General features: G+C 46.8%; 1 protein-coding gene across 7 annotated transcripts in view; it reads left to right on the top strand.

Annotated features, from left to right (window-relative positions):
- The window catches only part of LOC110508723 (E3 ubiquitin-protein ligase RNF220), a 189,725-nt gene that overhangs the window by 150,813 nt on the left and 23,955 nt on the right, over positions 1-14,957 (top strand). For 5 of the 7 annotated variants that reach the window (XM_036967079.2, XM_036967082.2, XM_090226079.1 and 2 more), the window contains 5 exons: positions 1,596-1,717; positions 2,562-2,691; positions 12,048-12,231; positions 12,344-12,399; positions 12,514-12,628. In XM_036967079.2, the coding sequence (XP_036822974.2) occupies positions 1,596-1,717; positions 2,562-2,691; positions 12,048-12,231; positions 12,344-12,399; positions 12,514-12,628 (607 nt within the window). The remainder of the gene's footprint in view (positions 1-1,595; positions 1,718-2,561; positions 2,692-12,047; positions 12,232-12,343; positions 12,400-12,513; positions 12,629-14,957) is intronic. The other 2 variants (XM_036967080.2, XM_036967083.2) reach the window with 1 other exon arrangement.

Consider the following 14,957-nt stretch of genomic DNA (forward strand, 5'->3'; position numbering starts at 1 on the left):
TAAAACAATGTTAGTTTCTATGAGGAGAGTAAATTACCATATCCTGTGAAAAAAGAGGAGGAACTTGCTCAATGTTTAGCTTCTCCTCACTGGTTGAAGAGAATAGATTGCCCTCTTTTTTGTCATCACGGCATGGTGTTAGAACATTAGACTGTAGTCTCCTGGGCATCTCGGAGTAAGAGTGCTGGTCTAGGATCAGGTTCCCCCTGACCATGTAATCTTATTCATTTTTTGTCTGAAAGGCACAACTGAGACACGTTATGAATACGGTCCTGACGTTAGACTAGTTGTGGCGCTGAGGAGGATTGTCACAGCGGCATCTCCACTCGCTGTTGTAATTCCTGATCTTCCGGTACCAGACACTGGCATCTTCTAAGAGACCTGGGGCGCATCGATTCCTCACCACTCCGCTGACCCGCATTATTGCCAGCGAGACAGCAAACTTCTCTGACATGTTGTGAATGCCAATAGCGTTCACTGCTGCTCTTCTGCCAAGCAGAGGAGAGACACAGTACACAGCTGGAGGACAGAGGAGAGACACACAGTACACAACTGGAGGACAGAGGAGAGACACACAGTACACAGCTGGAGGACAGAGGAGAGAGACACAGTACACAGCTGGAGGACAGAGTAGAGACCCACAGTACACTGCTGGAGCACAGAGGAGAGACACACAGTACACAGCTGGAGGACAGAGGAGAGACACACAGTACACAGCTGGAGGACAGAGGAGAGACACACAGTACACAGCTGGAGGACAGAGGAGAGACACACAGTACACAGCTGGAGCATAGAGGAGAGACACACAGTACACAGCTGGAGCACAGAGGAGAGACACACAGTACACAGCTGGAGGACAGAGGAGAGACACACAGTACACAGCTGGAGGACAGAGGAGAGACCCACAGTACACCGCTGGAGCACAGAGGAGAGACACACAGTACACAGCTGGAGCACAGAGGAGAGACACACAGTACACAGCTGGAGGACAGAGGAGAGACACACAGTACACAGCTGGAAGACAGAGGAGAGACACACAGTACACAGCTGGAGGACAGAGGAGAGACACACAGTACACAGCTGGAGGACAGAGGAGAGACACACAGTACACAGCTGGAGGACAGAGGAGAGACACACAGTACCCAGCTGGAGGACAGAGGAGATGAAAAACCCCCCAATAGACTACCACTACCATGAATTTCTATGTATTTTTCGTCCATGTCAAATGCCGGTTGCCATATTGAAAGAGAGCCTGGTTGTGACAGAGGCATTCCGCTGGGCTGTATTGCCTGCTATGAGCCCATTATCCACACTGACAGGGGGTTTAATTTGATCAAATAAGGCTATATCATTAGGCTATATCAGATTCTAATCAAGAACATTCGGTTGATTGTGTTTTTTGGGTTGCGTACTCTTTTTCTGCATTTCAACCAATCATGTCATTGTAGCCACATCGCTGTCTGCTGAAGTCAATGGACCTACCGATGTGATATTTTAGTACGGCACTTAAAACAGAAATACAAAAACAAGTCCCAGATTGCTGTGTATTTTTTCATGATTCTAACCACCTCTTCCTCTGCTTCTTTGTGTTTCAGCCCGGATTGGGAAGATGAAACGCCGGAAGCCAGAGGATGGGCAGGTATGTCCACTGTGCAGCGCGCCGCTGGCAGGGACCGAGGAGGAGATGAGTAGGCATGTGGAACAATGTCTGTTCAAGGTAGCCTCACGTCCCTACCCGTACCCTCAGCCTCGGGCCTCTAGTCAACCAATCACCATCTTTCTAGTCACTAGTCACCACCATGCTGTCTAGTGTCTATCCACTCTGCTCTCGCTCTTTCCCCTGGATCTGACAGAGCGTACACACTACTTGGAAATGACATAGATATGACATAGACTCAGAACACATTGAAACAGTAGCCACCAGGGCTTCGTTGCCTGACAAGCTCTTATTTTACTTCTCCTCCGAGCACTGAATCTAGCTTACTCCTGTCTTAAAAAGGAGCTTTTCTCTTTGCTCTATGTCGATGACTTGTAGTACCAGTTAGATGTTCAACAGAAAGAATCATTAGTCTAGGAAAACAGCTCTCTCTCCTGTCAAATAGTTAGCCCACCTCTCTCCCCTGTAGGAAAATCTTCTTCCTCCTCAGTATCTCTGCTTCCTAAATAGAATAGATGTGAGGCCTCCTGACCAACACAGTTTCATGCTCACTGCCATTGTAGCCACTTCTCCTTCGCTCACAGAATAGGATAGATGTATTTATACTATTCATGCTCTCATAAACTTGGCTGTAACGTTGGTCATGATGCTCCACTTGCCCCCCTACTTTGGTGATGGTCTTTCCAAATCTTACAGATGCATTAGTTGTAGTTTTACTAACACCTATTGTGCATCATAGCTAGTTTTGTATTAATCTATATTATTCAATATATTATTCAATATTTGTATTTTAATGAATACAAAGATTACTGATCATTTTCTATTTTTATTTTCTATGTATTTGTTCCACTCCAAGCCCTACCCCGTGTCTGGGTCAGTGTTGACAGTGTCTTTGTTCTCTCAGAGGGAGGGTGTGTTTGCTGAGGATGACTCTGCAGACATGGACGGAGAGAACGGGACACGCTTCGAGGAGTACGAGTGGTGCGGCCAGAAGAGGGTCAGAGCTACCACCCTGTTGGAAGGAGGCTTCAGAGGTACACTATGCACTTCAACCCTATGGACCCGATCAAAAGTAGTGCACTATAAAGGGAATAGGTGCCAATTGGGACGCAAATACATTTTTCACTCTAAGAAGTCTACTTTGGTCCTTACATTAAAATGACAAAACATTTGTGCAATAACAAAGTGTTTAGGGTAGTTGAAAGTATCCTACCGATAAGAGTCAAAAGCCAGTAACCCAAAATGCCTTCCAGCACGCAACAGGACCCACTCTGAACAACATTCCCTGCTAGTCACAATTCTCCTTTAGTATAACAACAGGTTGAGTCTGTGTATCATTGCCTTTTTGAAAGGACGTGGCTGGGTGCAGAGAGGCTAACATGCCCAGGGCTGCAGCCAGACATGGTGGACAGCTTTGGCTCTGTTTACCAAATTACACCCTATTCCCTACATATTGCACTACTACATAGTGCACCCTATGGGTTCTGTACACAAGTAGTGCACCTGAATAGGGTGCCATTTGGGACACGCCATATCTGTTTCTCCAGCTGCAGTGTGTGTCCATGTAGCCCCGGTCCAGACGGGGGACAGCCCAGTCCGGTCCTGGCCCCAGCCCTTTAGGAGGGAAAGGAAAACACATTTAGCTGTGCAATTGACCCGTCTGAACCTGTGAGGAGTGGTGTGTGGAAGGGAAATGGGCCAGTGACCCCCAGGTTCCCCTCAGCCCAGCAATGCAATTATAGCCCTGGACCTAAAGCTGCCCACTAGGGACCATAGGCTGCTCTCTCCCCCGACACCCCCCCCCCCCCCCCCCCCCCCCAAAACGTATCTTATCTTATGGGAGGGCTAGAATTGAATATCAAATCGGTAATCATTGACAACGAGACATCAGTGGGATATTGACTGGAATGCTCAATAACCTGTAAGTTATGTCTTTTTAATTTCCCAGTACAATACAGGGACTTTGAAATGCAGGCTGTGATTTAGATGCTGTAATGAATTGATCCAGCCTAGCCACTGTGTGCTCACCTAAATGATTTGTGAATATTTAGAAGGCCATTGGTCCATGATCAATAGCTAGTGTAGTCCGCTTGATTGGACAAGTGTATGATTTGGCCATAGGTCAGCATTCATTATCTCATGTCCAACAGACAGGCCTTTGCTTCACTGCTAGAGAGAGCTATGAAAATGAATTTGCCACAGGTCCTTGTGGTGTGAGTCTACAGATCACAGGAAAGCGAAGAGTCCTCTTCTTCTCTAAGGGCCCCTTTAAAACTCTCAATGTCCCCAAATTTGATCCAGGCGGTAAAACTGCATTACAAAGCCCAACAAGACGTGTGCCTTTTGGCCCCTCTCTCTCGCTACAAACCTGACCAGACAGACATCAACAGCCTACAGATCAATTTGATATCTCGACTGAACCTCCTGAGCAGGAGGCTGTCTGTCTGTCCATTCATCTAATGAGCAGCAGACCCCTTCTGGCCGGCTGTGATAGCCCGGCGTCCTGTGATGTGACACAGATAAGGGCTGGTCAAAGCCAGAGGTGCTTTCTGCTGCTCTTAGCCAGCCTGGGGAGACCACTTGAAAGCAACCCCCCGCACCCCCCTAGAAGCTCAGAAGGTGGATTTGCCTTGAAAGCTTTGCTGCAGTCAGCCTTGGTTCAATGGGCCCAGCCAGGCAGAATCCACCATCTACCCGGCCCAGGGGGGGTGGTTGATGCGGGGAGGAGAGACAGAGATGAGGGGCTTCAATGGGATAAGAGAGGCCTATCCTCTGTGAGCCACCAGAACCACCACCGCCACCTCTCTCGCTTTGAGGGGAGGGAAGAAAGGCAAAGGGAAGCCGTTTAAACACCACAGAAAAGTCGAGGACCAGGAGAGAGAGGGAGGAAAATCGAACAGGATCACTTTCTGCTTGAGACGTGTGGGGCCCAGCCCTCACATGGTCCTCCTGTGTACATGACTTATGAGGGCCTGAGAGAAAAGCACTAAAGGCTGATGTATTGAGGAAGAGGGTCAGATCTGATCCCAGCAGCCTGATAGTGAAGACCAAGGCTAAGTGAGCCGATCCTGGGAGAGAGGATTTGGGGCCGCTGACTGAAGATGACAGCGGGGACAGAAGGCACTCTCTGCTTTGTAAACAGGCTTTAAAGATGGCTGCCATCTCTGTCCCATCATCTCTCCAGACGTGTCCTGTAAATGCCAGAGAGAGATGATGGATATTACCAGAGCCGACTGGGGAGGACTGATAAGGGCTATAAGCACCATGGCAACCGGCTGTTATTGGTCAGACTGTCTCTCATGTTGATTGGTCCCTTGACCCTCCCTCGCCACTCGCTCAGAACCTTAGCGTTGTCTCTGTTTCATCTCCAGATGGTGGTGACATATGGAGATAGGTGTTCCGTGTCACAGTCACGTCTGTGTTACACAGGGAAGAACACATGTATTTGACATGTTCATGTCAATAAGATGCACAAGATTGGTTATGATAATGAGTGTGGAGGATATGCGAGGGACAGGTGCCACAGGTGCACCTGTGTAGTGTGTGTGTTAAGGGCTGGAAAGGGTCGGAAACTTTCCAGTATATTTCCGGGAATTTTCCATGGGAAGTTAAGCCCGGGAATTTTGCTTCAATTCATCAAGAAAGTTAGCTTATAACAGTGAACCTTTTTTGTGGGATACACATAAGGCCATTCTAGGTCTTGTGGCATATTTTGGTTAAACTATCCCCAATTGAATTGCAACCCTCTGCATGCACAGTGCATTCTTCCATCACATGCACAGCTGATTCTCAAGATCTTACACTAATGAGATGCTTTTGAGCCCACACTACTACATTGTCTGAGCCAAGGACTACATGCTTTATGATAATTTTTGATTACGATACTGGGTGGGTTGAATATATTTTATATGACATACATTATTTTTTGTTAACTCGTAAAAGAGTAGCCTACAGCAAAGTGTGTTTATAATCATTGCTAACATGTTAACAATTTCTGCTGGTTAGTTTTTTCTACCATGTGGGTTTTAGCTTGCTTGAGCCTGCTAACTGAGTGTTAATTCACCTGTTTCCATACATGTTTCATTTTAAAACATTTATTATAAAGGAGTTGTTTAATCTAACCTGTTAACTATTTATCTGTACATGGAATTGTATTTCTTTTTTTACATTTTTTTTCTTCTAATCTTTACAGCAAAATGCCACGGGCACTATCTGATGTGTGTAGACATTTCACTGCAGCTAATGTAGAAGGAAAAGCTGTGTACATTTGCCAAATCATATGTGAAAAATGCAACAAAGATGCAGAATCATTCTGGCCAAGTGCATAAAGAGTCAGGTGTTTTTTTTACTCAATGGAGGAACGTAGTCATAGGATTGCTGATGAATGTCCTGCTCGAGCTGTGTATGCAACTGGTTCACCTCTGCTCACAGGTAGAGGTCGACCGATTCATCGGAATGGCCGATTAATTAGGGCCGATTTCAAATTTTCATAACAATCGGAAATCGTTATTTTTGTGCGCCGATTTTGCATATATATATATATATATATATATATATATATATATATATATATATATATATATATATATATATACCTTTATTTAACTAGGCAAGTCAGTTAAGAACACATTCTTATTTTCAATGACGGCCTAGGAACGGTGGGTTAACTGCCTTGTTCAGGGGCAGAACGACAGATTTTCACCTTGTCAGCTCGGGGGATCCAGTCTTGCAACCTTACAGTTAACTAGTCCAACACTATAACCACCTGCCTCTCGTTGCACTCCACGAGGAGACTGCGTGTTACGCGAATGCAGTAAGCCAAGGTAATTTGCTAGCTAGCATTAAACTTATCTTATAAAAAACAATCAATCAATCATAATCACTAGTTATAACTACACATGGTTGATGACATTACTAGTTTATCTAGCGTGTCCTGCGTTGCATATAATCGATGCAACGCTGGGGGATGATTTAACAAAAGCGCATTTGCGAAAAAAGCACAATGGTCGACTGTACCTAACCATAAACACCAATGCCTTTCCTAAAATCAATACACAGAAGTATATATTTTTAAACCTGCATATTTAGCTAAAAGAAATCCAGGTTATATTAACCAGGTGAAATTGTGTCACTTCTCTTGCACGCAGTTTGGGCAGCCTGGCTCATTGCGAACTAATTTGCCAGAATTTTACGTAATTATGACATAACTTTGTGCAATGTAACAGGAATATTTAGACTTAGGGATGCCACCCTTTAGATAAAATACCGAGCGGTTCCGTTTTTCACTGAAATAATAAATGTTTTGTTTTTCGAAATGGTAGTTTCTGTATTCGATCATATTAATGACCAAATAATCGTATTTCTGTGTGTTATGTTATAATTAAGTCTATGATTTGATAGAGCAGTCTGACTGAGCGATGGTAGGCAGCAGCAGGCTCATAAGCATTCATTTAAACAGCACTTTCGTGCATTTTGCCAGCTCTTCGCAAGCACAGCGCTGTTTATGACTTCAAGCCTATCAGCCTAATTGCTGGTGTAACCGATGTGATATGGCTAGCTAGTTAGCGGGTTGCGCGCTAATAGCATTTCAAACGTCACTCGCTCTGAGACTTAAGAGTAGTTGTTCCCCTTGCTCTGCATGGGTAACGATGCTTCGAGTGTGGCTGTCTGTGTTTCTGGTTCGAGCCCAGGTAGGGGTGAGGAGAGAGACGGAAGCTGTACTGTTACTGGCAATACTATAGTGCCTATAAGAACATCCAATAGTCAGGTATAGGTAAAGGTATATGAAATACAAATGGTATAGAGAGAAATAGTCCTATAAATACTATATTAACTACAACCTAAAACCTCTTACCTTGGAATATTGAAGTCTCATGTTAAAAGGAACCACCAACTTTCATATGTTCTCATGTTCTGAGCAAGGAACTCAAACGTTAGCTTTTTTACATGGCACATATTGCACTTTTACTTCTCCAACAGTTTGATGTATTATATTAAGTTAAAATAAGTGTTCATTCAGTATTGTTGTAATTGTCATTATTACAAATAAATAAATAAAAACCGGCCGATTAATCGGTACCAGCTTTTTTTTGGGGTCTTCCAATAATCGGTACCGGCTTTTTTTTGGGACCTCCAATAATCGGTATCGGCATTGAAAAATCATAATCGGTCGACCTCTACTCACAGGCAATGTGTATTGGAAGATATTTCTGAATGTTCTTTGCCCAGCATACACCCCTCCAACCAGACATGCTTTATCTACTCATTTGCTGGATGCAGCGTTCAAGTGAAGGTCAAGCAAATCATAGAGAAAGCAGACTGTATTGCAATCATCTCTGATGTGTGGTCAAATGTTTGTGGGCAAGGAATAATTAACTACTTCATCTCCATCCCGCAACCAGTATTCTACAAGAGCACAGATGCCAGGGAAAACAGACGAAGGCAGTCATCATTGACCTTGGACCACAGAAGGTATATGCACTGGTGACAGAAAATGCTGTGAACATGAAGGCTGCTTGGTCTAAAGTGGACGAGTCCTACCCTCACATCATACTCATTGGCTGTGCTGCTCATGCATTCAATCTGCTCCTCAAGGACATCATGGCACTGAAAACAATGGATACACTCTATAAGAGAGCCAAGGAAATGGTTAGGTATGTGAATGGTCATCAAGTTGTAGTAGCAATCTACCTCACCAAGCAAAGTGAGAAGAATAAGAGCACCACATTGAAGCTGCTCAGCAACACCCGTTGGGGTGGTGTTGTCATCATGTTTGACAGTCTCCTGGAGGGGAAGGCGTATCTCCAAGAAATGGCCATATCACCGTTTGCTGATGTGGACAGCTCCATCAAGTGGATCCTCCTGGATGATGTGTTTTGGGAGAAAGTGGTAAGCAGCCTGAAACTCCTGAAACCTATAGCAGTAGCCATTGCACGGATTGAGGGAGACAATGCCATCCTTTCTGATGTTCAGACTCTGCTTGCAGATGTAAGAGAATAAATCCGTACTGCCCTGCCCACTTCACTGTTGCTCCAAGCAGAGGAAACTGCACTTCTGAAATGCATCAAGAAGCGTGAATACTTCTGCCTGAAGCCTATACACGCGACAGCGTACATGTTGGACCCCAAGTATGCTGGCAAGAGCATCCTGTCTGGTGCAGAGCTCAACAAGGCCTATGGTGTCATCACTACTGTGTCTCGCCACCTTGGCCTGGATGAGGGCAAGATTCTTGGCAGTCTGGTGAAGTACACTTCCAAGCAAGGGCTTTGGGATGGAGATGCAATATGGCAGGCGTGCCAGCATATCTCATCAGCCACCTGGTAGAAGGGACTTTGTGGATCTGAGGCTCTTTCCCCTGTTGCCTCCATCATCCTCCAAATCCCACCAACATCAGCCGCCTCAGAGCGCAACTGGTTCTTGTTTGGGAACACACATACCAAAGCACGCTACAGGCAGACCAATACAAGGGTTGAAAAATTGGTGACCATCTGGGCAAATTTGATGCTTTTTGAGCCTGACAATGAGCCATCCTCAACAGGGTTGGAAAATGACAGTGAAGAAGAGGCCTCAGAGTCTGATGTTCAAGAGGTGGACATTGAGGAGGTCCAGGGAGAAGACATGGAAGCCTGAGAGGAAGACAACCAAAGCTTTAGTTTCTAGACTATCATTTTACAGATGTATGTTGAAAATGTTTTTGGGAGATGCGATGGATCATTGGGGATCATTCAATATTCCCTTTAGTGAAGAGTAATTTAATTAAAGTTCCAAATCATAACTAAATTACTATTTTTTTCTATTGGAAGGATTTAATCATTTGCAATTATGTAAATTTATGATAAGGTAAAAGGTTTATGTTTCTGTCTTGATATTGTAAATGTATCCAATGCAAAAAAAACATGACATTTAAATGGTATTAATATTCATTTACATATTTCTGTTAACTCCCATGTATTCCCGTTAATTCCAATATATTCCCAGTAATTCCCATGGAAAGTTTCCACCTCTGAATATTCCCCAAAATGTGCAACCCTAGTATTGATCCTAGATGATCTGCCAGGAGGAGGGGCAAAAAGGGAGTAGCCTATCCCCTGGGGTCGGAGAGAGAGATGGAGCGCGTGCAACGGCGTGCATAATGTGACTGAAAGGCAGTTATAGTGGCGCTGACCTTTTCAGGGGAGATTAGATTGCCTGCCAAGACTGGTTAAAGGGAGAGATGGGGCCTGAACTGAGCCGAGCAGCATGACCAGGCTGGGCAGCCCAACAGCATCTTTATGTCCTAAATGGCACCCTATTCCCTATTTAGTTTTTCACCATGGCCCATAGGGCTCTGGTAAGAAGTAGTGCACTTTAATGGTGAATAGAGTGGCATTTGGGACACTATCCGTTACGTCAGACTGCTGTAGTCCTCCTCTTCTCTCTGCTCATGGGACATCAACCGGGTCGGACTTTGGGCAATCCAATTTCAGCCGGACGGTTCGGCTACATGCCACTTGCTTTTACAGCATCCCCTCGTTTTAGTTTCTATCAGTCAACTATCAGTGTGATGGGGATCTTGTTTTCCCTACTTGTCTTTATAGTCTTCTTCCACACTTACCGCTGTGGTGAATTGAGATTGAATTGGATCGAATGCAGCAGTTGTAGGCAGCCCACACCTGTCGGTTCCAGTTGGGGGAAGTATATTTGAGAGAAATATTTCTCCATGTCCCACTGGGTTTAAGGCTAATCCTACCTAGTAACACTTAGCAGTGGAAAGTCCACTTCTTAGGGGCAACAGTGGCCCCGGCCTTGTCAGTGGGTGGGTCGGGAACAGTGAAAGCATCTAGAGCCTCTCTCTCCTCAGCCAGAGAGCCACCACACCACAGCCTTTTGAAAAATCAATGCTGTGCTGCTCTGCCTCTGTCCCTCCCATCTCCTGGCCCCAATCCCAGCCATGCATCGCTAACTAGCCGCAGGATCCATACGCTGATCAATTGATTGGATTAACAGTGATTTCAGGTTCCTTCCAACCCTCTGCCACTTTCTCCTCCCCAATGTGCCTGGCCAGCGGCCGCCATTAGTGGTCGGGACGGAGGGACAATCTATTTATTTATTTTAGCCTCTCCTACGTGTCGCCATTCGTTCACAGTAGATAAATTAAATGCAGGGCATCATTTGCAGTTTATCTAATTTATGACCTTACCACCTGGCCCACCACTTGGACTTGAAAAACACATTATTAGCCCATCCCTTGCTCTATAGTATTTCAATCATCTCAAAGTCCCTGAATGGTGGTGGTCTATCTGGATAGGATAGGCTTCCATGCTGCCTGCTGGTCCCCTCAGCTGTCTGGTACTACTGCCTCTGCCACCAGCAGCTGAACAGACATTTATGCACCACAGCCATTGTTCGCATATGCTCCACGCAGCCACAGGGACCAAATAAAACTTAAAAGGTCCCTTTTTATGTGATCACTAAAAGCATGGGCACATTGTAAAAAGGGTTAGCCTTGGTGGCGGGCAGGGACAGAGTTTTATCCTCTCCTCCAGCAGCCGCTTCCTCTATCCTTCACAGAGGGAGGGGAGGAGGATGCCTGCCTTCTGGGTCTCTGTGCTGGGTTGATTTTAGGACATTATCCATGGGTCTACCTATGTCTCCACATGAGCCCAGTCTGTCTGTACCCCACCACAGCCATGTACCATCTCCTGTCCTGACACGTCAGCTGTCAGTGTCCAGTCCTAGACGAGTGAGACACTCGGTCCCTGACCACTCAATCAGCCCCCAGCGCTGTGTGCGTCTCCGTGGCAGCACAGGCAGGGGGAGAGGCAAGTCCTAAGTGGAGCTGAAAGCGCCAGTCAGGCAGGAGTTTGTCTGGCGGGCCGCTCATCACAGGGTTTATAGAGGTGCCAGTCAGATCTACCGCCAGTCAGCCAGCCCCCCCCCAGACTGCCACGCTCCCATAACCAGATAACCAGCCACTGGCAGCTGACAGACAGCTGACACAACCCAGTAAACCTCCTCCCTCTGTCTGCCGCTGACAGCCAACAACACTTTACAGGGAGGGAGGGGGAGATTGCAGCATCTCAACATGTCTATTTCAATCAGTCTGCTTTAGCAGCCGGTTTAATAGCTAGCTCAAATCTTTCTTACCCTGCTGGTCTACGTGTGTAGAGAGAGCGATAGGGAGACGGGGTCTGGAAGAAGGGTTTGCTACTGTTGGAGCCCTGCTTTACACTGTCATCCTGTCTGACATGACATAACTGCCTGCTTCAGAGGTTGTGAAGTGTATATACAGTGTTTAAACGCATTTGTATTTCCCTCCACAATATTAAGGATGGTTGCATGGTCTGACAGAGCCTAGGCAATGACCTTGCCCCCCTCCGCTCTCCCCTCCCGCCCCCCTCCCGCTCCTCAGGAACAGGCTTTGCCATGTGTAGCACGAAGGAGAGCCACGACAGCGACGCCGACCTGGACGTGGATGGAGACGACACGCTGGAGTACGGCAAGGCCCAGTACACAGAGGCAGACATCATTCCCTGCTCCGGAGAGGACCAAGGAGAAGCCAAAGAACGGGAGGCCCTGCGCGGGGCGGTGTTGAAGTAGGTTCTCACTACTACCACTCTACTCAAGTCCACTCTGGTCTACTCTACTGACTGTGCTCTGTGGCGTTGTGCTCCTTCTCATGACTTTGGGTTTTGTTTGCTCTTTCAGTGGTGGAATGCCGTCCAACAGAATAGCGGCAGAGTTCTCCAAATGGGCCAGTGATGGTGAGTTGAGGCTTGGAACAAGATGTCATCATCTGTTTTTATGGTTACCATATTGAAATCTTTTGACCGTATTGATGTAATGTCAAGGTCATAGTTCCACATCTCTCTCTGCAGAGATGCCCTCCACCAGCAATGGCGAGAGCAGCAAGCAGCAGCTGCCTCAGGACCCCAACGCCGCCTGCTCATCCTCCAACGCGCCCCGGACCTGTAAAAACAGTGAAATAGAGAAGTAAGAACCATCCTGTCCTCCCCTCTTCTCAGCCCCAGAGCACACACACCCTCCCAAGCCCTTTCCTATCTCGTTTCTATTACTCTCAAATTAGTTTTCTTTCCTTCCTGCACCCGGCCGGTTGGGTCATAAATGATGCATTTTGTGTGGTCATTTTTCCTCCTGCGGTGAGATAGCCGGTGAATCTGTTGCTTTGACTCACTTCATCCACTGGTCTGATCACAGAGAGGCTCCCGTGGTATTGATCCTCTCTCTGTAGCCGTGTGCTCCATCTGGGCCAGACACACAGCACCACGCAGGAATCCTAATTTCACCACATAAGCACACACACTACCTCCCTCCTGCTACCTACCTAGCAGCAGACCTCCTAGTAGAAGCCCAGCTCCAGTCTCCCCAGCCCCTCCCTGCCAAGCAGCAGATAAATGTGAATAACCTGTTCATGTGAAAGGGCAGCCCCTCTAATTCCCTCATCTCCATGTCCTCATCCATATTCCCCGACAAGCGGTGCCCAGAAAACAATTTCCACCAGCAGCAGCATTGCCGGCCCCTCTGAATGGGTAATTGGGGTCAGAGCAGCACAGCAAGTGGAGAGAGAGAGGGATTTTGGTTGATTGCTTGCTTCTGCATGTTTGGCATATTCCATGTTCCCCCCCTTTGCTCCTTTTGCGCCCCATTTTGGCTCAGTTGCTTCAGTTTCCCCCCACCCCTATCTTAAACATGGCCACAGGTCAAAACTGCAGTCTGCCACTGCCTTCCATCACAATCCCTCTCTTTCTTCCTTGCTGCCTTCACTTGTCCAAGCCTCAGAGACTGACTGACTTACTGACTACTTCTGACTCCTTCCTCACATCTCATTTGGCCATTTCCTTTCCTCAGTGTCCATTTCCCCTGCTGACTCTGACTGAGATAAATGATTGTTTTGTTTTCAATAAAGCAGCCAAACGGCTCAGTTTCTTACTCTCCCTCAGCCGCCATCATCATCATTGACTTCCTGTAAAGGGCTCATGTTAAACTGCCTAGTAGTACGAGAGTAGCAAGTGTTTTCTAAATCCACACACACATGTTTATTTCCTCTTTCTCTTAGCGCCCGTAGTCACACACACACACTTTTCTACACACTCTTGGGAGGGCTGCCCTGCCTGCCTGGCAGGCTAAATGCTTAATTTAAATGAATCAATCAGGAGGAAGTTGCTCAGCTTAGAGTAGAGCTGGTCTAGCCACATATTAAATATCAGCCTGCTGCTGGAGAACTGAACTGGTGCATAAGCAAAGCAGCTTGAGGTGTATTGATCTGGCTTGCGTCCCAAATGGCACCCTATTCCCTTTATAGTGCACTACTTTTGACCGGAGCCCTACGGGCCCTGGTCAGAAGTGGTGTACTATAAAGGGAATGACCCTGATCTGGGCTCATTGGTACACTGTGATCACGTATCTGGCCCTATCCCTCCACCCCTCTTCCTGGGTGACAGTGTGTGTACCCAGGATGAATGTGTGTGTGCAGAGTGGGAGGATGAATTCATCAGCAGCACATCCTCTGGGGCAGTGTGGTTATGATCCGTCTGTGTGGCAGACAGACCGATGTAAACACAGTGACTGTCTGAGGGTTAGGGAGGGAAAGCCTTGTGTCCATAAGGATAACAGTGTCGGGGGTTTAGGCTTAAGTGAGTGTAGGAATAGCGAGTTGCTCTTTTTTTGGTGTGTGTGTGTCGGCATGAAGAAAGACAGGTGAGCGCTCCCTAAGTGGTGAAGCCAGGAGCATGACAGCTTAGGTTGATTCATCGCTGTAACCCTGTTGAGGCTCCCTGCCTCCCCTCTTACACACACATACACACACGGTCCATCTCCCTCACACACACACACACACACACACATATTCGCGACAGCCACCTCTCTGTGCCATTATGTGGTGGAGAGGGGCATTAGGTGTGTTAGGCGGGCAGGCCATAGATCACTCCCGCTGGTTGTCAGACAGAAGGAAGAGTATGCCTAAGCCATGAGCAGGGCCTCCTGCCTGCCTCCTGAATCAGCTTTATTAGCTTATCTATCGGCTGCTCTGCTCCAGATGTGACACACGCCCGTGTATTTAATGTTTCCACAAACCAGTCTGCTCTGGAGCACATACTCACTGGTTGGCAACCTATTCCCTAAATAGTGCACTACTTTTGATTGTGCCCTATGGGGAAAAATAAAGTCAAACGTAGTGCACTGTACAGGGAATTGGGTGCAGTTTGGGACACCTCCACAGACAGTCACAGTAACTCTCCAGCTGAAACTATTATTCCCAGATATTTCTTGTTTTTCTCCCTCCCTGCCGTTGTTTTCTACTTAA

This window comes from Oncorhynchus mykiss, chromosome 28 (genome assembly GCF_057628025.1).
Source record: "Oncorhynchus mykiss isolate SJ-2025 chromosome 28, ASM5762802v1, whole genome shotgun sequence".
NCBI classification, from domain to species: domain Eukaryota; kingdom Metazoa; phylum Chordata; class Actinopteri; order Salmoniformes; family Salmonidae; genus Oncorhynchus; species Oncorhynchus mykiss.